At 36.7% G+C, this 26,430-nt stretch overlaps 1 protein-coding gene across 5 annotated transcripts in view; it reads left to right on the forward strand.

Annotated features, from left to right (window-relative positions):
- Positions 1-26,430, forward strand: part of PTPRC (protein tyrosine phosphatase receptor type C) — a 120,503-nt gene that overhangs the window by 87,590 nt on the left and 6,483 nt on the right. For all 5 annotated transcript variants that reach the window (XM_015543850.2, XM_015543851.2, XM_015543852.2 and 2 more), the window contains 14 exons: positions 5,978-6,086; positions 6,796-6,830; positions 9,470-9,579; positions 10,027-10,117; positions 10,208-10,284; positions 14,077-14,113; positions 14,210-14,307; positions 15,016-15,141; positions 16,972-17,129; positions 17,350-17,485; positions 19,580-19,729; positions 24,073-24,163; positions 25,414-25,547; positions 26,205-26,339. In XM_015543850.2, coding sequence (XP_015399336.2) covers positions 5,978-6,086; positions 6,796-6,830; positions 9,470-9,579; positions 10,027-10,117; positions 10,208-10,284; positions 14,077-14,113; positions 14,210-14,307; positions 15,016-15,141; positions 16,972-17,129; positions 17,350-17,485; positions 19,580-19,729; positions 24,073-24,163; positions 25,414-25,547; positions 26,205-26,339 — 1,487 coding nt within the window. The remainder of the gene's footprint in view (positions 1-5,977; positions 6,087-6,795; positions 6,831-9,469; positions 9,580-10,026; positions 10,118-10,207; positions 10,285-14,076; positions 14,114-14,209; positions 14,308-15,015; positions 15,142-16,971; positions 17,130-17,349; positions 17,486-19,579; positions 19,730-24,072; positions 24,164-25,413; positions 25,548-26,204; positions 26,340-26,430) is intronic.

A 26,430-nucleotide genomic window follows, 5' to 3' on the forward strand; every position in this document is an offset into this window, starting at 1 on the left:
AGAATGCACCTCCTAGAAAAGTTTTGCTGAGCTTCCCTGGCATAAGACTTCATTAGCCACACGTTGACAATGTTCCCGAAAGAGCTCCTGGGGCCCTTTCTTCCTGTTCTGATTTGGACTACCTAGGTATACAGCTTAGCTACTGTGGTAAAATTTTCCTTCATTAGTTTCCTGTTTCAGAATTGCTACATCTGAATCTCATTTGTTAAAAAAAAAAATTACTGGTATATATTCTCTAGTGTAAGAAGAAAATATTCTAATTCTGGCACACATAAAAATGCAATGCTTTAATTCTACTCTGGCACTTGATCCATAGGTTGACCTGGCATAGAATTCTGAGTTTAAAAACCTAGTATTGAAAAAGTATTTCTGTTTCATTCTCCTGCATCCAGTATTACTTTCTAATGCCATCCTGTTTCTCGTTCTTTTTCTGTATTCTCATATCTTTTTTCTCTTTGGGACTTTTAGGCTTTCCTCTTTATTCATTGTCTTGCATGAGTCTTTTCTTGTATACTGTTGGCTTTTGTGACCTGGAGACTTCTATCTCTGAGAAATTTTTTTTCATTCCACTTTTTTTTTTTTTTCCCTGTAATCCTTCTGGAGCTCCTGTTAGTCCCATTTTGGAACTCCTAAGTCAAATTATTATTTTGGAACCCCCCCTTTATTGTTGAGGATTTCTTTGACAGTTCGGTTCTTATCAGCAGTTTGATCAAAGTTACAGGGAGACCATAGAAAAGGTTGATTAGAAGTTCTATGGCCCTAATCAAAAAGAATGAAATCTTGCCATTTGCAACTACGTGGATGGACCTGGAGGGTATTATGCTAAGTGAAATTGGTCAGTCAGAGAAACACAAAAATCATATGGCTTCACTCATATGAGGACTTTAAGAGACAAAACAGATGAACATAACGGAAGGGAAACAAAAAAAATATAAAAACAGGGAGGGGGACAAAACAGAAGAGACTCATAAATATGGAGAACAAACTGAGGGTTACTGCAGGGGTTGTGGGAGGGGGGATGGGCTAAATGGGTAAGGGACATTAAGGAATCTACCCCTGAAATCATTGTTGCACTATATGCTAACTAACTTGAATGTAAATTTAAAAAATAAATAATAAATTATTAAAAAAAAGTTCTGTAGCCCTTCCAGGGACTGTTGATTGAGGAGATTCCTTGTAATATTTATGATTTGTTTTCTCCAGTGCCATTTATTATCTCTGGAAATTAATCAATGTAATACTTCTTATAGTAGTGTTACAGTGTAGGGGAATGGTTCTTCCCATAGTAGGGCAGAGGGACAGGTGTTCAACCATTTCATAGGCAGACACTGGCTTTGCCCTCCTAATCTCAGTCCTGGGCCACATCCCTGCTCTGTTCTGAGCCTGATTTTACCTTGAGTCTCTTAACCTTTTCCTTTCAATTTTCTCAGAGAATAAACTTCTGTCTCCTCCCTGGAGTGTCTTTTCAAAGGGTGTTTGGTTTCTCTGTAAATAGACATTCAACTGTACCATTTTTGGTCCTATGATTCATTTCCACTGTCTATGTGCCTCCAAATTTGAGACTCAGGCATTCTGGGTAACTGGTATGGATCTTATGCAGTATGCTATTTTGGTGCTGGCTTTCTCTCCTTTGTTTTCTACCTTCCAAAACTTGCTGAAATCTCTCTAACTCTAATTTCCCTTCTCCCATTCTTTCTGGCATTATGGATCTATGCCACTGTTAGGTCTTTAATATTAGCAGAATTCCTGGAAAGAAGGGAGAGAGACATGTTCTTAGGTCATGATATATATCTGAGGTCTTGGTTGTTTTATCATTAATAAGTTTATCAAGACAAGTCTGAAGCTACTTAATGTTTCTGTAGAATGGACCCTAATTAATTGCTATGGAATGAAACGCTTACTCATAGTCATTTGGGGCAGTTTCTTGCAAAATCTCAGTTCAAGGTGTCCTGTTTTTCTCGTAACATGCTTTCATTTTAGTAATTTCCTTGAGGTGGATGAGTTTAGATGATTGTTCCTCTGATGAGGTTTTTATCCACAAATTCTGGAAACAATCATGTCGATCAATATATACACCAGTAATCACAGGTTTATTGATAATTTTAGTGAAAAGAATTTGAGAAAAACACGTTGGGTCATTTTGGGAGTCTATTGCAATAAGAACTTCTCTAAAATATTCAATACAACCCATGTATCCTCACAAAATCCTTTTAAATAAAATAAAATCGTTCCCATTTTATAGACGAGGAAATTTTAACTTAGATAATTCAATCAATTTATTTTTTGTTTCCAGTCAAAGAAGTGGTGGAGCCAGAATTCAAACTCAGGTCCAACATCTGCCAGTCTCTATTTGAAATTAATTTATTCTTACTATTAAGAACTTCCAGTTATAGACATTTTGAACATGAGACACATGGTCTCTGGCAGCTGTCTGTTTAGCTGGGTCATTTCCATCTTTCAGGTTATAGAAAGTCTCATGCCCAAGGCCACTCCTGAACGTGTAGAAAATAAGTTCCCCTTACTTTTTTTCCACCTACTCACTCTTTCATAAATCTAAGGAAAATACATTATTATTTTATTTGTTGGTTTACCTGTTTAGCACTTTTTCCCCCCAAAAGAATGAAAATTTCTTTAGAACTGGTAACTTCTCATGCCTTATATTCTGCTGTATCTTTAGAGACTATCCCAGTGTAGCACTTCTCAGTAAGTATGGGGTCAATGAGGGTTACCAATGAATTAATGTAACCAAAGATGCTTTAACGGATAAACCTCCAAATCCCAGTGACTTAACAGAATTGAAATTTATTTCTTACCCTACACCAATTGGTCGGTGTTTGTGTGCGTTTAGGTGGTGCGTGTAGGTAGGTTCTACATATTCATTCAAAACTCTAGGCTGACATAGGGTTTCCATTTTTCATATATAGCTTCTAATTTTGCTATGGTTGCCAACATCCATCCGGCAACCTGGAGAAGAGAGTGTGTAACATCTCTCCAGAGGGTTTAAGCACCAGGCCTGGAACTAACATATCTCACTTCTACCTTTATCTCAGTCACATGGCTACACTGAACAGCAAGTAAAGCTGATTCAGAAGGAAAAGAAAACAGGTGGATTCAGCATTAGCCAATCTCTGCCACAAGAAAGAAAGGAGGGCTGATTAAATACCCAGCATACCCAGTCTTCTCAGTCTTACCAAACTGCTTCAAATGTATTATTCCTGTATTGTTTTAAAAACATGATTTAGGGGGCACCTGGGTGGCTCAGTCGGTTGAGTGTCTGGCTTCGGCTCAGGTCATGATCTCACAGTTTGTGAGTTCAAGCCCCCCGTCGATCTCTGTGCTGACAGCTCAGAGCCTGGAGCCTGCTTCAGATTCTGTGTCTCCCTCTCTCTTTCTGCCCTCCCATGCTCGTGCTCTTTCTCTGTCTCTCAAAAATAAATAAATGTTAAAAAGTTAAAAAAAAAAAACCATGATTTAGGATGACTGAATTTCAATTTCCTCATCTAAAATAGTAAGAACATCATTTCCTTTCCTATCTCCATTAGCCAGAGCAAACCATAGTAGCAATATATAACACTGGTGCACCACTCCACATCCCTTTGGTGTCCTCCAATCCCTCCATATACAATGTAAACTCATAATCAATCATTATGATCACCCTTGAAATTATTCTTGAATCCCTTGATCCCATGAATCGCCCAATTCCCACATCCAACAGCTTTCTTTTCTCTCTCCTGCATCATTATTTCCCTTCTGTGCTAGATAAGTCTAATCGGTATGCAATTGTTGAAAACAAACAGCAACCACAATATTTCTTTTGACACTATTTCCTCTTCAGCCACCCCTTTATTTCATCTCCACACCCCCCACCTCCCAACAGTAAAGCTTCTATGAAAGAGATTTGTATTTTGACTGCCTCTGGTTCTTTTCCTATTTTTCTCTTGGGTCTGCCTATTCCACTGAACCGCTCTTGTCAAATCCAACAATGCCTTCTCTGATAGTACATCAAAAGGTCAATTCTCAGTCCTCATTGAATTTGACTTATCAACACCATTCGTCATAGTTGATTACCCCCTCCTCCTTGAAAGACTTCCTTTTAAACTGGCTTCCTGGACACGCTCTTGATTTTCTTCTATTTCACTTGTTAGTCTCCTTTCCTGGTTCTATCTTTCCTCTCCAAACTTTTAATATTAGAGTGTCCGAGGACTTAGTCTTGGGATTTCTTTCCTTTCTATCTAATTTTAATTTCCTGGTGAATTATTCAATCTTCTACCTTTAAATAACAGCTCCATGATGAAAACTTTCAAATTTATGTCCAGCCCCAGACCCTTTATTGCAAGATTTATGGTACAAGAGTTCCACATTTGCATGTTCAGGCTTCCTATTTGGCATCTCCACTTGGATGTCTAATTATTTTTCAAATTCACAAATCCAAAAGTGAGCTCCTGCTCTCCGCTGCACCCACAGTCTTCCTGATGGCCATTAATTATAACTTCATGTAACTATTTCTACTCACTCTAGAGCCACCAATCTGGTATGAACCACTGCCATATTTTGCCTGGATTATGGCATTCTCAACGAGTAGTCCTAAAAACCTGTAAAATGTGTAGTCAGAGTATATCACTTCTCTGCTCAAAATCCTGCAGGTGCTGCCTGTGTAACAAAAAAGCTAATGTATCATTAAAATGGCTTCCAGGCCCTACAAATCTGGCCCTTGCCTCTCCCCTCTCCGTGTCATACTCTTACGTGGCAGCTCCTGTTGCTACCCTTCACTGGCTCCACTCCAGCCACATTGGCATTCTGGCTATTCCTTGGACATGCCGGCCATGCTCCTACCTGTGGGTTCTTGCCCTACCCTTCCTTTGCCTCAAACAGGCAGCCTCCAGATATCTGCTTAGCTAACTCTCTCACCTGCTCACAGTCTTTATCATCTTCTAACCTACGTTACCATCTGCTTATTTATTATGTGCACTGTTAAGTGTCTGTCGTGTCAGTAGGTCATTTCCATGAGGACACGGATCCTTGTTTTGTTCTCTGAGATATCTTATGTAACTAAATCAGTGTTTGGCATACAGTAGGACTCAAAACTTTTTTTCTTTTTGAATAGTGAGTAATTAGTCCTTGTATGTCCAAGACACCGTGCCAAGTGTTTATTGTGAATCAATTCATTTAACCTCATTTTTGGAATTAGGGAATGGAGTCACAAACATAATGAAGATTCTAGCCAAAGCCCCACCTAGGAAGTGGTACAGCGAGGGTTGGAACTGAAGCAGTCTAGCTCCCAAGTGAGGCCCTGGTTTCACTGCATTCCTCTCTGCCCTTTCATTGTATATGAAAAGTAGGAGATACTCCCCCAGGGCAACGGATGTTTCCAGTACACTGTCTTTTCTCTGTCCTTCTCCAGAAGAGGGTATGATTTCCCATTAAACCCTGGTGAACATTTACATCAGGATAAGTAATCCTAACGGTAGAAAGAAACAATTTGTCCTTCGGTTAATTGATTTTATACCTCAATGGTAAGAAAGTTTATCTGTGTGGGACAGAAGCCTTTGTGATCTTTGTGGGAGGCTATCCACTTGTGCACATAAAGTTACACCAAATGAGTTTCTCTCTGAGATCTATAATAACTAGACTCCTTCTCTAATCCCTTCCAAATGGAGTGACTGAAAGAAAGAGAATTAAGTCTAAATGATAGCATTGCATAAAAGAATAGCATTTTGTGGAAGGAGAGTTTCTCTTCTGTATTCTAATTGCTTTCTTAAAATATAAGATGTTTTTATTTGTTTTGAATAATATGGGCAAAATATACAATATCAGGAATTTATTGTGTTTGGTCTCATTCTAAAAAATTTATTTGTTTGAAAGCCTCAAAAGACATGGACATAATAAAAATGAAAGTATGTTAAATGTGATTATTCAAAGAACCCAGCAATGTATTTGACATAATAATCTCCTTTCATGTGTTATGTTTCATTTCTAGATAATTCTAAAGCATTGATTTCATTTCTGGTATTTCTGATCATTGTGACATTCTTAGCCCTGCTTTTCGTTCTCTACAAAATCTATGACCTGCGCAACAGAAGGTCCAGGTAAGAGTTGATTTCAAAATGAAAAATAGTAGTAATAATGATGAAGACATCTATCTATGAGGCAAGTTTAGAACCAGTTACGTATAGAATGAGAAGCAGCATTAAGTCCAGTTCATCAATGAACTTTTGATCAAAAACTTCACAACATCTTGCTGGTTTGTAGTAAAGAGTAACATTTTCTACAGTAATACTGTTATAGATTTTTTTAATAATAACAAAGGGGGAGAATAGGTATTTATTCTTTTAGTTAAAAGTGGGTCAAAGGGATGTAGAAATGATAGAGGCAAAAAGAAAAGAAAGAAGTGTCGAGGGAACTATAGGTATTTCTTTTGGCCAGGAACAACCATATTTTATGAAAAACAAGAATTTTAAAATAAAATAATTTAGTCACTTACCTGAGTTTAGCAGACAACCCTTGGTTGGTTTCTTCCTTCCTTCCTTTTTCTTTCTTTCCCTCCATTCTCCTCCATCTCCTCTCCTCCCCTTCATTCTTTCCTCTTTCCCCTGCTAAGCTCCTTCCTTCCTCATCCCCCTCCCCCTCCCTTCTCTTCCTTCTCCTGTCTCCCCTTCTCTTGTCCTTTCTTCTTTCTTTATCCTTCCTGCTTCCATTCCCTCCTTCCTTCAATACATTCATTAAATATAAATCAAATCCCAATTGAATTCTATGTTTCTTAAAAAATATAGACACTTACGTTTCTTATTTTCACAGTGATATAGATGAACAGCAGGAACTTGTTGAAAGGGGTAAGTATACCAATTTTTTACTGATGAATATCCTCCTCATATTTGAATCTATTCATTTTAAATAAGAATTCAACATTTTTTATCTAACCTAGACTTCCTCTGTTGATACAATGAAGAAACTTAGATTCACTTATCTATTTATTCAATTAGTAAGTACTATGAATTTCCAGCTATTTGGCAAGTATTGTGCCAGAGCTGAATATATGGTAGTGATAGGCCACAGACCCTGCTCTTAAAGGGTTGAAAATCTAATAGAGGAAGGCAGAAGTATCAGCAAATATGACAACGACTTGGTAAATGCCATAGTGGTTGAATGTGTATGCTTCTAGAGAAAGATAGAAGATAGAAGCTTGTGAGTGGGAAAGGCAGGCATCTGAGTCACCTAAGATTGTGGGGAGACATTAGGCCAACAAATAAGGGAGTCCAAGAGTAGACAAAAAGTCACATAGAGATAGAGGTAGTAAGTGTGCTCAAGTCTCTGCAAAGGTTAAAAGGTGGGATGGTGGCTGTTTCCACATAAGGCCCATTTAAGGACATGACAAAAAATGCATTTTGACTTAAGAGAGGAAAAGAAATCCCATTTTTTCCCCTTCTTTTTCAACCTGTACATTATTTCTTTCATTTTTTAAATGTGATTTTGATCCATTAAAGGGGATAGAGGTAAAGATTGAAACTGTTTACAATAAATAAAATGATCTGTCTCCTCATAGTCAAGACAGGAGAAATTTAAGAACTCTTCTGTCTTGTTTTAACTTATCTCTGAAAGCTTTCCCTCTGCAAAAGCAGGTACCAAATCAGTAAACAAAAGCTTTAGTGTTGGTTCTTTGGAACCTCTCATTGACTTTATTTTCCATTGCAAAATCTATCACTACTTGATATTGCATTATATATTTTATTTGTTAACTATCCTCCCATGACTAGAATGTAAGCTAGGGATGTGAAAGTGAGATTTTTTTCCCCTCATTTCACTGCTCTATCCCGAGTATCTATGTGAGCATATGGAATTCAATAAATGTCAAAGAATGCATAGATGAATGAGATGAAATGTTCTGAGGATTCGTTTTGAAAGCCTGAGGGAAGAATGAAGAGCACAAGAGTAACAAGTACCTGAGCAGAGAAGGGGAATCGATTTCAAGGTGTCAGAGCAGACTAGGGGGGGTCAAAGAAGCATTTTATCTCAAAGTTCATACTAATTGTCCATTGGCATGCATTAGAACTTACCCAAACCCTCTAAAACCTCAAAGGTGGCCTTGAGTTCACAACGAATGAATACCAGAGGTTCCCAACAACCCAAAGAAGTGACTGTACATGGCCAATTTGATAGCTGTATTTGGACGGAAATTTCTGCAGACACTAAGACAAATGTGCAACCTTAATGGACATCGTCTTGCATCATCTGATAGAGAACACTGACGTGAATAGGAGAAACACATTTTTTACATGAGTGGCAGTTTATATTCGCTTAATTTTCTGAAACTTTGCTTTTCAGGAGCCATATACAATTGTAGCTCTTTATGGTTAATATGTATTCTTACTCCTTAGTAAGTTATTAAGCAAGCATACCATATAAAGTGCTTCGTACTCTGGAGGCCTAACACATGAACACAACTTGTTCATAGCCTAGTATAAAGGGATTAGCAAATTAAGCTGAGTCTTTTTTTTTTTCAATATATGAAGTTTATTGTCAAATTGGTTTCCATACAACACCCAGTGCTCATCCCAAAAGGTGCCCTCCTCAATACCCATTCCCCACCCTCCCCTCCCTCCCACCCCCGATCAACCCTCAGTTTGTTCTCAGTTTTTAACAGTCTCTTATGCTTTGGCTCTCTCCCACTCTAAGCTCTTTTTTTTTTTTTAGCTGAGTCTTGAGTATAAGGATATTAATCATATTCTCTTACTTGTCTGTTTACAAAATTTCATGATAACTTAAACGTGGAAATAATGAAAGGAAAAAATAATAACTATGATATAGATAAATAAGTATGGTAATTGTTATATTACGTTATGTGTTCAAACCTTAGCATTTAGTCAATGAAACACTAATAAGAGTGTCAGATTTTTTTTTTGACAAGTAAAGTTGCATGCTTTTATTTTATTTCGGAAGACTAATTTGCAGCAGTTTAAAAGACAGATCAGTATGGGGAAAAACTAGAGACAAGGAGAGGACTTGGGAAGATGTAGTTACATGGATGAGGAGGGCTGCCTGCACCTGACCACTGGCAGAGGGATGGAAAGTACCCAGTCACCTACTGGATATGGAGAGGGAGGGAGAAATCTATAACTGTGGAAGTTTCCATCTTAAATTAGTTTGTGAATGGTGATCTTGTTTACTGAGATTTGAAATACTGGAGTAAAGGAAAAATGATTTTTACTTTGGGCATTCTGACTTTGATGTACATGTGGGATAACCCTTTGGAAAATCTGGGAGATTGAAAGGTTAAAATAAAGCCCAGAAGAGGTCTGGAGTACAACATTCAGAAGTCATAGGTGAATCTTTGTATGTGACTGAGACTTTCCAGGTAGTATGTGTGAGAAGGGCAGAAGCAAAGGATTAATCCAAGCGATAAATTTAATGAAATTTGTATGAACACGTGAAAGATGGACATAACCCTAGTCATGAATCCTTAATATGTTTAAAGATGATGAAAAGCAACTGATGAGTGTGGAGCCAATCCATGCAGATATTTTGTTGGAAACTTATAAGAGGAAGATTGCTGATGAAGGAAGACTGTTTCTGGCTGAATTCCAGGTGTGTGCTCTTCTTGATACGTGATGAGAAATTTACTCTATTATCAGGATAATTCCATTTAAATGTATTATATAATGATTTGTCTTTATAATTTATTCTACGTAATCTAGCAACATAGTCAAAACAGATATTATCAGCAGATATTTATAGACCAGAAGACATCGTCATAGTCATGAAACTGGCAAATATTTCAAAATAATTCTTTATTTTATCATTATTAGGTATAAAGTTGTGTCACAACTTTATTCTCAAAGTAGCCCATCAGTCATTTTTAGTATTTTTTGCATAATTCCTAATAATGTTAATTTCAATTACTCCATGCAACTTGTTCATCAGCAAAAAAGAAATACGTTCCAGGATGTCTCATTTGCTCAAAATGGTAAGTGGCAAGGGGAAAATTATTTTTCTTGAATCTGCCATGACCCAAAGGACCATTATGTCTTTCAGAGCATTCCACGGGTATTTAGCAAGTTTTCCATCAAGGATGCTCGAAAACCCTTTAACCAGAACAAAAATCGTTATGTTGACATCCTTCCTTGTAAGTACTCATTGAGAATTGAATTTCTATATGTTTAGGCTACTTTATTATTCATTATTTCACTTATTTATATTTCTTTTCTTTGAACAGATGATTACAACCGTGTTGAACTCTCTGATATAAATGGAGATGCAGGATCAAATTATATAAATGCCAGCTATATTGACGTGAGTAAAAACGCATAACTGCCAGATTATTTTATGTCTTTGTTGTTTTGTCATTGTATCTATACATTCCATTCAGTTCTTTCTTTGTCATGTCAAAAGTTTAGAAATATTATTAGAAATAGTTTGAAGTAAACTCCTCATGTCACTTACATAAACAACAAAATCATTAATATCTACAGGAATAGTTATTTATTATTTGTTATTCATGCTAGGTATATTATAAAATTTTTCTCTACCAAGAGTGATACTAATAATTAAAATACTCTGGTGCCTACTATTGTGCTGGATATTAGACTAAATGATCTGTATATGTATTTCTCATAAGAGCCCCACATTTGCCCCGACCACGTACACCATACTCACTGTAGAGGTGAAGACTGGGAGACTCTGGTTAATTAGTTATCCTTATCCTCATTCAATCAGTAAAAAGTTGAGCTGGGATTCAAACCCGGGTCGGCCTGACTCCAACTTGTTGTTCTTCAATTACATAACATTGCATTTCAGCAGAGATATGCTTCATTGTCCCAGATCATTTGTTCGTCATATTTATCCAAAAATAGATGTTGCATATGGTTAATTTATCCAAAATATTTTAAAATGTTATTTATTATATAATTGCTGAATAAGTAATGCATCACACATTAAAAAAAAATAAGCAGTGTAAAAACAGGGAGACTGAAAAATAGCTTCTTTCCACCCAATCCACCATTTGTGCAATGCTCCCACCTACTACACAAGGTAACCTCTATATTGTTTCTTATTGATCCAGTCCAAAGGCACTAACATTTGTTATCTTCTCTTTATCCAAAAGTGTTAACATAATATTCACATTTTTCTGTGCCATGCTTTATAAACCTGTAAAGTTATGTGATTTGTGTATATATATATATATATATAGTAATGATACAATAAAGATATATATGGATATATCCTTATAATAATTACAATACCATACATTACAATAATATCATTACAAGAACGGGGTTTGACAAATCTTTTCTGTAAGAGTCCAGGCAACAAATATTTTGGGTTTTCCAGGACATACCATTTTTGTCACAACTACTTAGCTCTGAAGTTTAGTGGCCACAATTCCATACACAATGTGAATGCGTTCCAAACTTTTTTTTTTTTTTAACAAAATCAGGCATAAGTTGTAGTTTGCTGACCCTGGACATAGAAAATTTCTGCATTTTTTATATTTTATGAGTCATTCATGGTATAGCTGTATTGTGATTTAGTTAATAAGTGCCTATATTAATGGACATTAAATCTGTTTAGAATCTTCTGTTATAAACAATGGTTCAATGAAAAATCTTGACTTACTATTTTACAATGGGTTTTAGTGTATCTAGGATAAAATACTAAAAGAAGAATTTCTAGGCCAAAGAGAATATCATTTGCAATTTTAAAAGATATTTCCAAATGGTCTTCCACTGGGTCATACCGATTTACATTCCACCAGCAATATATGAAGAATGCCAAAAAAGTTTTTTTGACAGTCAAATAGTAGACAAATTGTATACTATGCTATAAGGCAATTCACCAGCTTTTCTTGCAGAAAGACATTGAAACTGAGGTTTGCTTATTTCGATGTACATGAATATATAATTTTTTAGTGGAGTAGGTAAAATGGTCAAATTATATTTGTTTGTTTGTTTATTTATTTATTTATATATTTATTTATTCACATGGTATCTTAGTTTCCTATGGCCGACATAGCAAAGTATTACAAACAGGATGGCTTCAAACAACATAAAAGTATTCTCTCAAAGTTCTGGAGACAAGAAATCCAAAATCAAGGTGTCAGCAGAGACATGCTGCCCCTGAAGGGTCTGGGGGAAATTGCTCTTTGCCTCTCCTAGCTTCTAGTGGTTCCTGGCAATCGTTGGCCTTCCTAGTCTTGTGCCTGTATCACCTTCAAATGTGCTTCTATGATCACATGATCTTCCCTGTGTGATTCTACAGCACTGTGTCTCCTTTCTCTTATAAAGACAACAGCCATTTGGGGCTCCTGGGTGGCTCAGTTGGTTAAGCATCCAACTTCGGCTCAGGTCATGATCTCACGGTTCGTGAGTTCAAACCCCCTCTCAAGCTCTGTCCTGACAGCTTAGAGCCTGGAGCCTGCTTCAGATTCTGTGTCTCCCTCTCTCCCTGCTCCTTCCCCACTCCTACTCTCTCTCTCTCTCTCTCTCTCTCTCTCTCTCTGTCTCTCAAAAATAAGTAAAAAAAATACATAAAAAAAAGAAGACACCAGTCATTAGATTTAGAGCCCAGCCTCAGAGGGGTATAGCCTTATCTTCCACAAAGACCTTATTTACAAATGAACTCACACTCTGACGTTCTGAGTAGATATGAGTTTTGAAAAATGTTATTCGATCCTCTACACACATATTCTGTAAAATGAAAAAAAAATATTTAAGAATATTTTTTATTCAGATCATTTATGAAACATTTTTACAAGTAGAAGCAGGGCTGGGACTTTTCTTCTCAAGTATTCTGTCCCTAAAGACATCACTTTAACCTGTACTAATGTCCTGCCTCCCATCGACTTTGTTTGATACAAGACAATTTTGTATCCTTGCTTGCTGTTGTCCTTGTAAGCTCTATCCCACGCAACAAATGACATGTGCTTATGATATTCTTATACCATTTCTTATTTCATTTCCTTTTTAATATTATCCTCAAAGGGTTGTTTATAATCACAAGCAACAGTTACAAATGTGAGGTCATTGTCTAAAGATAATTACTAGTACTGTGCCATAATTTTGACCTCTATTTTAACCGATTCTGCAGGTGACTTCTGTAGGCTTTCACAATTAGCATTGATAAACTTTATTTTAGTATATAGGGTTTCTTCCAAACATTGTTTTTCAAAGTAAAGTAATTGACAGAAGATTTTATAAGGATTTAGATAATCTCTGAGAAAAACCCCTTATATTTCCTATTCAAATATATGTGGGAATTATGGTATCGACTTTTACTTATTTGTCTCCAGCAGAACTAGGAGCTCCTGAAAAATGTGTCTCAGCTTTTAGATAGGTACTTGGCATATTGTAGCCCGTTAATAAATAAGTGTTGAACGAGCTAATGTATAAATAATACTATGTCATGAGATAGAAGTTTCAAGAAGTTACTAATATTAATCCTGAATTCTTGTGGCCCACGTAACAATATTTCACCTAATGGGAGAAGGTTGGCCCATGTAACAATATTTCATCTAATGGGCGAAGGTTATCTCTCTGAAGGGCTTCTCTGATTGCTGAGGTGAATTTAAGGAATATGAGATAATTTGGAAGAAACTAGCACAATATCTTATTTGCCTCTGTCCTCCTTCTTTGCCTTGGTAATAGGAGTGGAAAAAGCAAACATTGTAGGTAATGAAATTAAAGTCACTCTTTCTCTTATCTACAATGGCAGAAAAGGAGTCTAGGGAATCGGTGGTCTATCCCAGCGCTAGTTAAAAGGTAGATGTGTGGGGATAATGTCTGGATTACTTTTGTAAATTGCTGCATCATCCCGATGAAGATGAAGTCCAGTTTTCAAAATTGTTTCGGATATATAGCAAAGATACATAAAGGTCATGAATGGTGTTTGTAAGTGCTAACATGTTTGGTACAGTTTAAAGGGTGACCATGAGTTAATAAAATCCCTCTTATGATTTGAAAATGTCCAGAGAAATCCACAACCAAGAGACGGTGGATCTAAATTAACTTCCTCTAACTCATGATTTTGCACATAAAGAAATAATTGAGTGTTCAGTAAATGATATGCCTTTGTGTGTTTTTTGAACAGGGTTTCAAAGAACCCAGGAAATACATTGCTGCACAAGGTAATTTATCTGACAGTCTAACACTCTTTTTGAAAATTGTTTCATAGCGCTTTTAAGAAGATATTTCTTATCAGTTTGTGTTTATTTACTTCCTAGGTCCCAGGGATGAAACTGTTGATGATTTCTGGAGGATGATCTGGGAACAGAAAGCCACAGTCATTGTCATGGTCACTCGATGTGAAGAAGGAAACAGGGTAGGATTCATAGGGTAAAGGTTGGGGTTAGGAAAAGAGTGTTGAATCGTATTTCAAAACACACACACACACACACACACACACACGTGCTGGATGACAAAAACAGAGAGTTCTCTATTTTAATCAGTATGACACTTGATTTGAACTTTTTACACATGTAGAAAAATAGTGTCCATACCTAAATATATGTATATATGAATAAAATTTAAGTGTTTCTGCTTAATTGCTGGACTTACATTTGACTCCTATTTCTTTGCACTATTGTTACAAGCTTAGTGCATTTCTGTGAAATGATTTCACAAGTACTTGAGAATACTTGAAAGAAAACTGTCCTTGGGCAGATACATGGTAATTCATGGAATGGGACTTTAGGAAGCGTGAAAGCCTCCCTATCCTCCAGCCTGAAATTAACCACATGCAACCACATCATTTCTGCTGACAACCGAGCACATCTCCTTTTAATATGCAGCTAAGCCTGGGAAGATCATCCTCTGGCTACGTAGTATGAAGGAAATCTATCAGGGCCATTAATGGGAAATGGAATACATTTCAAGCATCACAGCTTAAGGTGTATATGTACTTAAAGGAGAATACATGAATGTTTTGAGAATTTCAGATGGATGATTTTTGTTTTGTTTTTTAAAGAGTCTTAATACATACATTTGTTTAAATTAAAAACAAAAATTATTAATATTTTTTAAAATATAGAACAAGTGTGCCGAATACTGGCCGTCAATGGAAGAGGGCACACGGACTTTTGGAGATGTTGTGGTAAAGATCACCGAGTACAAAAGGTGTCCAGATTATATCATTCAGAAGTTGAACATTACAAACGTGAGTTTGTTTCATCACATATTTTTTATTTTCATACGGTTTGTCTAAAAATACAATTATGGAATTAAATGTGAGAAATTATATCTAAGAAAAATTATTTTTAACAACCTACAGGAGGAGGAGTTGGGTTAGAACACAAGCCAGCAGGTCAAGTTAAATCACTGGTGAAAGTAGGATCTGTCTGTCCAAGTCCTATCAAAAGTATTTATAATTCTATGACTCTTGACATATAAAGAAAAGAGCTCTTTAACTGTGTTGAATAAATGACTGAATTATCGAATGAATGGTAAAATGGCCCTTATTCTCTACGGGTCTATTAATTACCATTATGGAAAGAATATACACATGGCACAATTAAAGACTACTGTAGGAAATACAAAGCACTAACTATGTAGTAAAGATAAAATGTTAGTTTGGAAAAAAACAGTCGGTAGGGCTTTAGATAATAGTTAAAACAGAGGTCCTCACGTGTTCTAGGATACTGTTTTTATGAAAAATCCAGAATAGGCAAATTTTTTAAAAGCTTATTTATTTTGAGAGAGATAGAGTGGGGAGGGCAGAGAGAGAGAGAGAGAAAAAGTTCCAAGCAGTCTCTGCACTGTCAGTGCAAAGCTTAATGTCGGACAAATTGTGAGATCATGACATGAACCGACATCAAGAGTCAGATACTTAACCGCCTGAGCCATTCAGGCGTCCCCAGAATAGGCAAATTTATGGAGTCAGAAAGCTGGTTAGGATTGCTTGGAACTGAGGGAGGTGAAGCAGGAAGAGGGATGGCTGTAATCAGTAGGGGTTTCTTTTGGGAGTGGGTAATGAAAATGTCCTGTAATCAGATAGTGGTGATGATTGTACAACTCTGGGAATATAATAAAAAAAAATTATACTTTAAATGAATGAATTTTATGCTATGTGAATATATCTTAAAGCTGTTTAAAGATGCAAAAACAGCCCCTTTCAATTATATATTTCTTCCAAGGCCTTCTAAGGCTCCCATGGCATTACTAACTACTATGGGCCACAGAGGGCTATGGAACAGTGGTTCCACCACCAATAGTTTGTGGTTAAATACATGATGGACTTAGGCATGACACCCCCACCCCATCCATACTTATGGGTAATATGTAGACCTGATTGCATTGATTAGTCTCATCATTATTCTTAATTAACATAATCATTTCCCATCAGACAATTACAACCACCCAAGTCTTGTTGTTTCTTCTGTTACCTAAATGTAGGTGGTTCTTCTTCACACCAGGTCAGAGAACTATGAATTACTCATCTTGTAGTGATTATCTTGAAGTTGGGACAAATACGAGCTATAGTCTGGGGCTGAGTTTCCTCAGTTGTCTCTCTACAGTCTGAGCTGACCTTTCTAATGCTAAGAAGTATAGCATTAACAGAACAATTAATCAGACTTTCTTCACATGAAGAAAATTTGCTGGCCTACCAAGTGGAAATGTTTCAAAGAGCTGTGAGAATGGCCTTTACGTCATATCTTTTTCCACCTACCCACACTCCCATTTTTTGGTGTGTGTGTTTGTTTTTGCTGTTTGGTTTTGGCATGGCAGCATGAAAGTTCCCAGCAGTTTCCACGAACTTACCACACCTTGCTTACCTTACTGGTAAGTTATTGCTTGCTGGTTAGTGCATGCCACCCCTGCATGACATCTCAACTCCTGGTGATTGATTGGAAAGGAAACATGTAATAATGGCTGAAAACCTTTGCACGAGGAGTTTTTGATACTGGATTCCCCCCTGCCCCCACTTATGTATGCCAGATAATTTGCTTGCAAGAAAATCATCTCAGAGAAAAAATTCTCTCTCCCCTAGAAAAAAGAAAAAGCAACCGGAAGAGAGGTGACTCACATTCAGTTCACCAGCTGGCCTGACCACGGGGTTCCTGAGGATCCTCACCTGCTCCTCAAGCTGAGAAGGAGAGTGAACGCTTTCAGCAACTTCTTCAGTGGCCCCATCGTGGTGCACTGCAGGTACATGGAGAACTCCCAAGGCCGGCACCAGTGCTGTCCCAAGTCTTCCTCTTGGGCTGTTAGAGAACACCCTTCCCTTTGGCGATTGCTGTTTTGGAAAACAGTCTGTGAGGAGAGACTTTTATCCTTTCCTCTGCTTCACCCCTGTTGTCTTTTCATTTCCCCGCCATGATCATGCCTTCACTTTGTTTGTTTGTTTGTTTGCTTGTTGTTTCGTCAGTGCTGGTGTTGGACGCACAGGCACTTATATTGGAATTGACGCCATGCTAGAAGGCCTGGAGGCAGAGAACAAAGTGGACGTTTATGGTTATGTCGTCAAGCTAAGGCGACAGAGGTGCCTGATGGTTCAAGTGGAGGTATGTGCTCCCCTTCAATCACTGTTATCCCTTTTGCTTTTTGACTGAAGTCTTTTTGTGGCGGGAATGGTGATCTTCAAAGAAATCCAAATTCTTCTCAACTGAGTGAAAATAGTTTTCTTTTTATTTCATGAAAACTAAATCAATTGATAAGCACCAATTATAGTTAGGAACATTTCGTGTTAGTGGCTGAAAGTCCTGCAGAAGAAGGATGATTATAAATATATGTGAACAAACAAGCACACCAATTAATAATAAGATACCATTTACACATGTTAGAAAGGAAAAAAATAAACAAAAACACTGATAACTAATTTGATAGCATCTCATAAAATTAGAGCTAGGGACACGGAGTAGTAGAGTGAATAATAGCCCAGATTTTGAAGTAGACTTCCAAGGTTCCTATCTTGCTGTTAATTCTTAATGGTATGTACAGTTTCACAAGTTTCTAATGTTTCTGTGCCTCAGTTAAGTCATCTGTAAAATGGACACAGTGATGTATTTACCCTATGACACAAAGGTAATCCAAGGAAAATGCATAGGCAAGTCTCTGGCACAAGTATGTAACCAGTAATTGTAAGTGATGGTTATTATTGAAAATACCTGCACTTGACCCAGCAATTCCACATGTATGTCTATACCCAAGGGAAGCACTTGTAAATGTGCATAACTAAAAACACATGCAAGAATGTTCATTGGGGGCACCCGGGTGGCTCAGTCGGTTAACTTTGGTTTTGGCTCATGTCACGGTTTGTGAATCTGAGCCCTGCACTGGGCTCAGAGCTAGGATCCTGCTTGGGATTCTCTCTCCCTTTCTCTCTCTGTCCCTCCCCTGCTCACACACACACTCTGTCTCTCTCAAAATAAGTAAATAAACTTAAAAAAAAAAGAATGTTAAATTCAGCATTGATAGAACAGCAAAAGGGGAAAAAAAGGAAGCACTTTATGGGATAAAGGGCAAACAATACGTGGACACACAATTGCATGCTATGCTACAGTGAAAGGAATAATCTTAGTCTGTACCTATCTATCTGGTTACATGTTCAGATGAAAACAAAGAGTGAATAAAGTCACCAAATGAAACATGTAAGATATTATTTATACCATTTTATTTAATTTCTTTATTATTTTTTTAAAAATGTTTATTCATTTTCGAGAGACAGAGAGAGAAAGAGAGAGAGAGAGAGCAAAAGCAGAGGAGAAGCAGAGAGAGACAAAGACAGAGGATCCGAAGTGGGCTCTACACTAACAGCAAAGAACCTGATGCGGGGTTTGAACTCACGAACCGTGAGATCATGACCTGAGCTGAAGTCGATGCCTAACCCACCGAGCCACCCAGGCGCCCCAATTTACACAATTTTTAAAAAGCACACAAATTTGTACAATGCTTACAGATACATGGGTGTCACTATAGAAGAATAAAAATAGATTGTCAACCAGGAACAAAAGGAAAACTTATTTCCTGTGGAAAAAGTAAATGGGCTAAAAGGATATAGTCAAACTCAGGAAACTAACATTAGTAGTTGAAGAGGCTTGAATGTTATCACAAATTTGTCACTTATTTAAAAATAGTAGATTCAAATATGATAAAAATGTTAGGAGTTGTTAAATGTGGATTTGGAGTATTGTGTTTTTCTTGATAATTTTCTTTATTTTAAAAGATTCTAGAAAGCTTTTTTTTTAATGTGTTGTATGGAGTATCAATTTGATTTTTTTCCTCTTAGATATTTATTATAGTTTTATATATTAGTAATTTGACTCACTGGCTCAATAATGGTCACTGAAGGAAGTAACAGGTAATGTTTTCTAATTTTTAGGAATCAAATAAAAGTTATGCACTACATAGTATATGTTTAATCTATTTACCAAGCTATTTTTTTTTTCTGCAAAAATGATCTGAAGTGGAATTTGCTCACATTCCAGAGAATTGTGAGAGCCAAATTCCATACTATTCAAATGTTATGGGCATTGGTTTTCTTTTACAAACATTGTCCCAATCTGAGCACAATTATAGAGATGCATAATTTATTTCAATATGATTCATAAGACTAGAAGTTAGCAATTAATTATCCATATTTTTCTTTGAAATTGTAGGCACAGTATATCTTGATCCACCAGGCCTTGGTGGAATACAACCAATTTGGGGAAACAGAAGTGAGTTTGTCTGAATTACATCCATATCTACTTAACATGAAGAAAAGAGATCCCCCCAGTGAGCCGTCTCCCCTAGAGGCTGAATTCCAGGTAATGATGTGATAGCAATAATAATAGTTACTAAAGTTAACTTTCACGAGGGCTATTTTCTGGGGGTGTGCATTCGGCATGATTCCTGAATTTGGGCCTCACCGTAACCAATGGAGTACAGATGAGGAAACTAAGACAAAGGGAGTTTAAGAGAAATACCTAAAAGCACACAGCTGTTATGCAGGAGACATGTTTAAGCCTAGAAATGCGTCCCCAGCCCTCCCCTTTTAACTATTTCTCATTAAGCTGGTATAAAATAAAGTGTCAAAATAATAGTAATACCCACAAAATTGGTCTGCCAAAGGCAATGTAGCATCTCACCTTTTAAAACTACATCTGGTTTGGGTTTGTAAAGGAAATAATTAGAGGAGTTTATGACTACTTAGGAAGTTTAACTGGCTGGAGCTGGTAGACAGAAACTAAAGGATAAATCCATGTGTCCTAACCTATTTATTAGGCAATTACTCTGAAAGCCAGCCTAGGATGTAGTTCACTCATTCCAAGAATTTGTGGAGCTATCTCCAGATTGCTCAGTTGTCCAAACAAAATGTTTTGTACCTTTTCTCTTTCACTACTGATATCAAGTTTACTGAAACTGTCTGTGAACTGCCAAACTGGTCAAATTGGAGAGTTTCACAAGACCAGGAACATGCTTTTAATCGGATGCAGAATTGTTTAATGTCTTGGCTCAAAGTAAGGATGAGGTGGGGGGTGGAGGTGAAGCATATAATAATCTCCACGTAACACAATCCACCAGAAGACCTGTACTATCGTGTAAGAACTAGCAGTCTACCAGAGCAGTCTTGAGGGGAAGGATGTTTAATTGCTATTTTCTTGCTCTTTCAGCTGATAAATCAAGCGTATTCAGTACACTAACTCTGCTTGCCCCCCTATACGCTGTTTGGAAACACTTATGAATGCCATTTCAACATTCTTACGTAAAGCCCCTAAAAGAAAGAGGAACTTCTTTCACTGAACAAATATGATTGGGTTTTTGCTCTGTGTACAATTTTGCTCCCTTTGTACAATTTTGGGCATAAGAGTCAAAGTGATTTGCAGATAGACATAGTGAGAGAGTGTAACCCAGAGACTATAACTGATGGGAGCAGTGAAATTATTCCATCTAAGCATAAAGGTAGAAAGAAGATGAGAGTAGAGATGTTGGTCAGTTCGTAGAATTGGTGATAGGAAGTTGAGGCATTTCTCATCCAATTGCCTGCTTTTTCTAAAGAGGGTATGAAGCAAGAGATCATCAGTTAAACTTTTAGGGGTACAGGAATAAGAAGGGCAAAGCAGAGCTTATGCTTCAGAAAGGGGAAGTATATGAAATAGTTATATCAAAGTAGAAAGTTGAAATTTATGGTCATGAATTTAAAGAGAGTCATCTTGTTTCATTGTTTTCTATAGAAACATTGAAAACAGGGGCTGTGCATGCAGATAGTTGAGTTAAACCCATCTAGGATTTCTTTTTTTTTTTTTTGAATTGTTTATTATTTATTTTTGAGAGAGACAGAGGGTAAGTGGGGGAGGGTCAGAGAGAGAAGGAGACACAGAATCTGAAGCAGGCTCCAGGGTCTGAGCTGTCAGCACAGAACCTGATGCTGGGCCTGAACCCACAAACTTTGAGGTCATGACCTGAGCTGAAGTCGGATGCTCAAGCGACTGGGCCACCCAGCCCATCCCCCACTCCCACAGAGGGTTTCTTAAAGTGACAGTTTGAAAGTCCCAGGTGAAGAAATTGAGGGTGTTTGCAAATGAATGATACAGTGGTGGATGATAAAGAGCAAACTGGCCACAGAAGGACATTGGGCACATAGAGAAAACGTTAAGGACAGTATATGGGAAGTTTTGATAGACTCGCACGTTGCTAAACTGAAGATACTAGAACAAATGACAGGGAAGAAAAGAGGTAATCTTCAATAATGGGATGGTTGAAATTGTAATTTTTAAATGAATATTTGAAATGAAACTTAAAAAGGTAGAATGGAGAAAGTGGATGGCAGAGGAGTGGAGGGAAAGGTCATAGGAGGTAAAGAAGCTAAGAAGTGAAGAGACTAGAGTGTTGGCTAGATCATGCTTGTCAATGTAGAAGTAAACAAGAATGATGACAGACTTGGGGAGAAAAATTAAACAAGTCTGAAACTAAAGGAGGTGGGGTGATCCAGTAATCAGTACCTGAAGCCTCTAAAAAAGGTTAAAGGAAGGTAACGTGATTTCAAGAAAATCAAAGTAGTTGGGTATTTGGAAGGAGAAATGAGTAGAAATGATTTACAAGTAGAAACCGACAGCACATATCTTTTCACGCTGTGAAGTATATGGGGTATGAGGGGAGAATTCAGTTTGTTTTGTTTTTTTTTAAAGAACTGCATTTTTGGCGATGTTCTCAAGGGGCACTCAAGTTTCACTTGGTGCACCTGCCCCTTCCCCAGAAAAAAGGTGAAGGGACTATTGAAAGAAAAGCATTAAGATGGATGGCAGTTTGTTGACAACAGACCATGAGCACCAGAGGGGAGAGAGGAAGACATTGGTTGATGGGATATAAGACAGTGAGTTTGTTGTATTTTAGAATAATCATTTAGGTAATTATTTAGGAGTAGAGCTCTAGAGAATATGGATGCCCTGGGAGGCTTAGACTCGTAGCAACTGAAACAAGCACCGGCTGAGGTGTGAAAACCCCTCCATGTCTTCAAGGAAGGCGAACCATTAGTTTTATCTATAATACTGGGTATTGACTAGAGGGAAGAGACCACTGGGTGACTGTTCAGACAAGAGCAAAAAAAGTGTTGTAATACTTTCCAAGGCATCAGCTTTCAAGCAGTTCATGGAAGTGTTCAAGTGGCCTAGTATTCAATGGTGAGGTTTTCATTCATTCAGTTACACAGCAATAAATGGGGTTTGAAACAGGGTGCCATATTTAGTTTGAAAGAGCAAACCATATTTAAAAAAATATATATATATGTGTATATATATGTATATATATATATATATATACACACACACTCACATGTACATCCACATGCACATATGTTAGTATGTGTATAAAATCCTGCTAAACTGTACATGATGAGCTCTCTTGGTTTAGATTATTCATCCACTTGACAAATATTTATTTAAGGACCAATGGGGAGAAAGGGCTGAAAGCAAAAAGACCTTTCAGAAGAAAGGACACTTAAACTGATAGCTAAAGGGCAAGTAGAAGTTAGAGTGACAAGGGAAAGGGCAGTCCAAGCAGAAAACACACGTGCGAATCTGCTAAGATTCAGGACAATTCAACCCCTTCCCAGGGGGAGTTGAGGACGTTGGTTTGGCTGTAGTGGAAGGGGCCTATCAAGGGTGAGGCGGGACGGACAATCAAGAGTGCATTCCCTAAGGTTTTTGTGCAGTAGTAAAGGGATTGGTTGAATACTTCCTACCAATGATGGGAGACCTCTGAGGAGCCTCAGTGGACTCTGTTTCAAGTTTTAAGAGGATTAGAGCAAGTGAGATTGAAGATAAAGAGGCCAGTGAAGAAACTGTTGACATTTTCAAGTGAGAAATTAAAGTGGACTGTACTAAGTAGAAAGAGAGAAAAGCAAAAGGGTTTGAGAGCTTCACCAGCAGAAATGATAGGTCTTGCTGACTGATTAGCAACTGTGAGTGAGAGGAAAAGCAGTAGGGAAGGCATAAACAAATCAATTATCAATTATTTGAAGCATGAGCCAAATCTCCCGTGAATGCCGTATCTGGAGAGTTTATTTATGATCATTTAAAAATAATTTACCGTTACCTCTTGCAATATGGATAATAATCAACATCTGCATAGTGCTTCAACTTATACAAGAACAAACCATGCTATTTTGCTTTTCAGCAGCTCTTTAGTAGGAAACATATTTTGTTATATAATTGTATATATTTAGTTCAAAATTTCCATGTCAAAAATATTAAATGCTGGGGCGCCTGGGTGGCTCAGTCGGTTAAGCGACTGACTTCGGCTCAGGTCATGATCTCACAGTTCATGGGTTCGAGCCCCGTGTCGGGCTCTGTGCTAACAGCTCAGACCCTGGATCCTGCTTCGGATTCTGTGTCTCCCTCACACTCTGCCCCTCCCTTGCTCACACTCTGTTTCTCTCTCAAAAAAAATAAATAAAACATTAAAAAATTAAAAAAATACATATTAAATGCTTGAACAATTAAAAGGAACAATTCAGAGGCAAATGTAAAAATTGTGAACTATGGGAAATGCATGTATATTTCACAAAACTTCATGAAATACTTTTCTTTAGGGAGCATCTTATGTCACAATAATAAACAAAAGCAATATTTACGTCTTGAAAGGAGTGTTCCATTCTATTTTTTACCCTCAGAGACTTCCCTCATATAGGAGCTGGAGGACACAGCACATTGGAAATCAGGAACAAAATAAAAGTAAAAACAGGAATTCTAACATCATTCCATGTATGTAGTTCATTTTATTTATTTATTTTTTTTGGTATTAGATAAAATTAAACTCTCTTTTGGACTTGCTTAATGTAAGATGCACACACACAAATTACGTTGAAGCAAATTTTCAACATTGGATTGACAGTAGAGAATAGCTAAGAGTCTGTTTATATTGAATTATAACAAATTCTTTGAAAGTCCAATTCCAAAGAATTTTGGACTTTGGAGGATAGACTGTATTCAGTATTTTCATTCTACCAATTATTTCTGAAATGGGTTGTCAGAAAGATGTATCCTCTGCAGGTGGGAGAAAAAAAGGCCTAGTCTTCTTTACTATTTCTCATCTTTAGTTGATTTCAGTTGTTTGTTTCAGGGTAATTGCCAGTAGCAAAAATTACTTCTTTTTTTCTTTCTGTGTTCTCTTCACCCCTTCCTTCTATCTGGGAGATTGACAGTAGGTAGAAACTACCTTATAAACTGTTAATCATCAAATTTAACAGATCAATGCATGTACAGTTTCCATACTTGAATTCTGTTATTTAAGAATTGGTAGGTAATGTCTGATAAAACTATAATTTTATTCATTGGCATAAAGTAAAATTAGCATGGAGAAAATATAACCCAAGCTAATAAGCTAGACAGCTGGATAAATCATATCAATATGTGGTTGACCTAGTTAATTTCTGAAGTCCTTATAAATATTAGTTCAAAATCTGGAGTTGATGGTTATATAGCTAATCAGATCATCTGATTAGGAAATTATATATTAAAGAGATTGAGAAAGTGAGAAGTTATGGGACTAAATAATTTTGTTGATTAAATAATAAGTCATCTGAGATATTTATTAGATTATTAATTTGATGTTAATTGACATAATTAAGAAATTAGGTTTTTACCTAAACTATGCATTTCTTTAATTTCTTTATGAATTTAGGCTTATATCTAGCAGAATGATGATAGTTCATGGGAAACTAAAGTATATGTGTCAAAGATCGAATGATATATTGGAATATTATGGTATCTATCCGTTGTTTAACACAGAGGTATATCCCATGTTTTTCCAAGAAACTTTTGGTGACCTTCTTTTTCTCAGATTGCATTTTTATAATCTGTTAATCACTAAGAACTGAATTTTATGTAGGGTCTCATTTCATATAGATTAGTAAATTTTCATGATGCATTCTGTCACTTCTCTAATTTCTACCTGACAATCAAGCAGAGATTTGATTTTTTAAAGAGACTTACTACTAATTTATTTTACATAGATGACTTTAACAGAGTGCCACTTAAACATGAACTAGAGATGAGCAAAGAGAGTGAGCATGATTCAGAGGAATCTTCTGATGATGACAGTGACTCAGAGGAAACAAGTAAATACATCAATGCGTCATTTATAATGGTAGGTACTTAAATTTCCAAAGCCCAGGATCTAACCCTTTGAAAAATCTACTATATTACTATGGCCATTCATTAAGTGAATTTATAAAAGAATTATGAGCTTAGCCATAACTATATATTAATTGATAAAAAAGTGTTAATTTTTAATACTGTATTTTAACTTACTGAAAGACTTAACGGTATCCAAACCTAATGGGTTGATACAAAATAAAACAATGCTTATTGGTTACAATTTATGACAAACATGACTCTTCATATTAGTTTGAAAAATAATACAGTTTGAGAAAATACATCAATTAGGTAGAGACATGATGAAGAAATTTGAAATGCTTATGTATTTTCTTTTTCAACCACATTAACTTTTTAAAACTTTTTGGAAGGGAAAACTTGTTAGTTTTGTTAGGACAGTGTATGTTCTAAACTTGATTTCATACTATTAGCTAAGTATTGTCATAAACCAAATAAGTATTTTACATAAAGATACCACATTGTTCCTAGGACCTAAGAATCTTAATGTTTTCATATGAAAGCATGGATATCAAATTAAGTGACAATATTTCCCAATAGTTATGTTAAGAATCCACTGCTCTCTCACCAGTGAGCGAGAGTAACAGATTCTCTCTCTCTCTCTCTCTCTCTCTCTCTCTCTCTTTTAAAGAGTTACTGGAAACCTGAAGTGATGATTGCTGCTCAGGGACCACTAAAAGAGACCATTGGTGACTTTTGGCAGATGATATTCCAAAGAAAAGTCAAAGTTATTGTTATGCTGACAGGGCTGAAGAATGGAGACCAGGTTTGTACTTTTAAGAATATTTTTTGTTTTTCTGTCATAAAATATCATTCGCCATTCTTGGATTACTCGCTGGATATACCCAAGTGTTTTT

Source organism: Panthera tigris, chromosome F3 (genome assembly GCF_018350195.1).
Source record: "Panthera tigris isolate Pti1 chromosome F3, P.tigris_Pti1_mat1.1, whole genome shotgun sequence".
NCBI classification, from domain to species: Eukaryota; Metazoa; Chordata; class Mammalia; order Carnivora; family Felidae; genus Panthera; species Panthera tigris.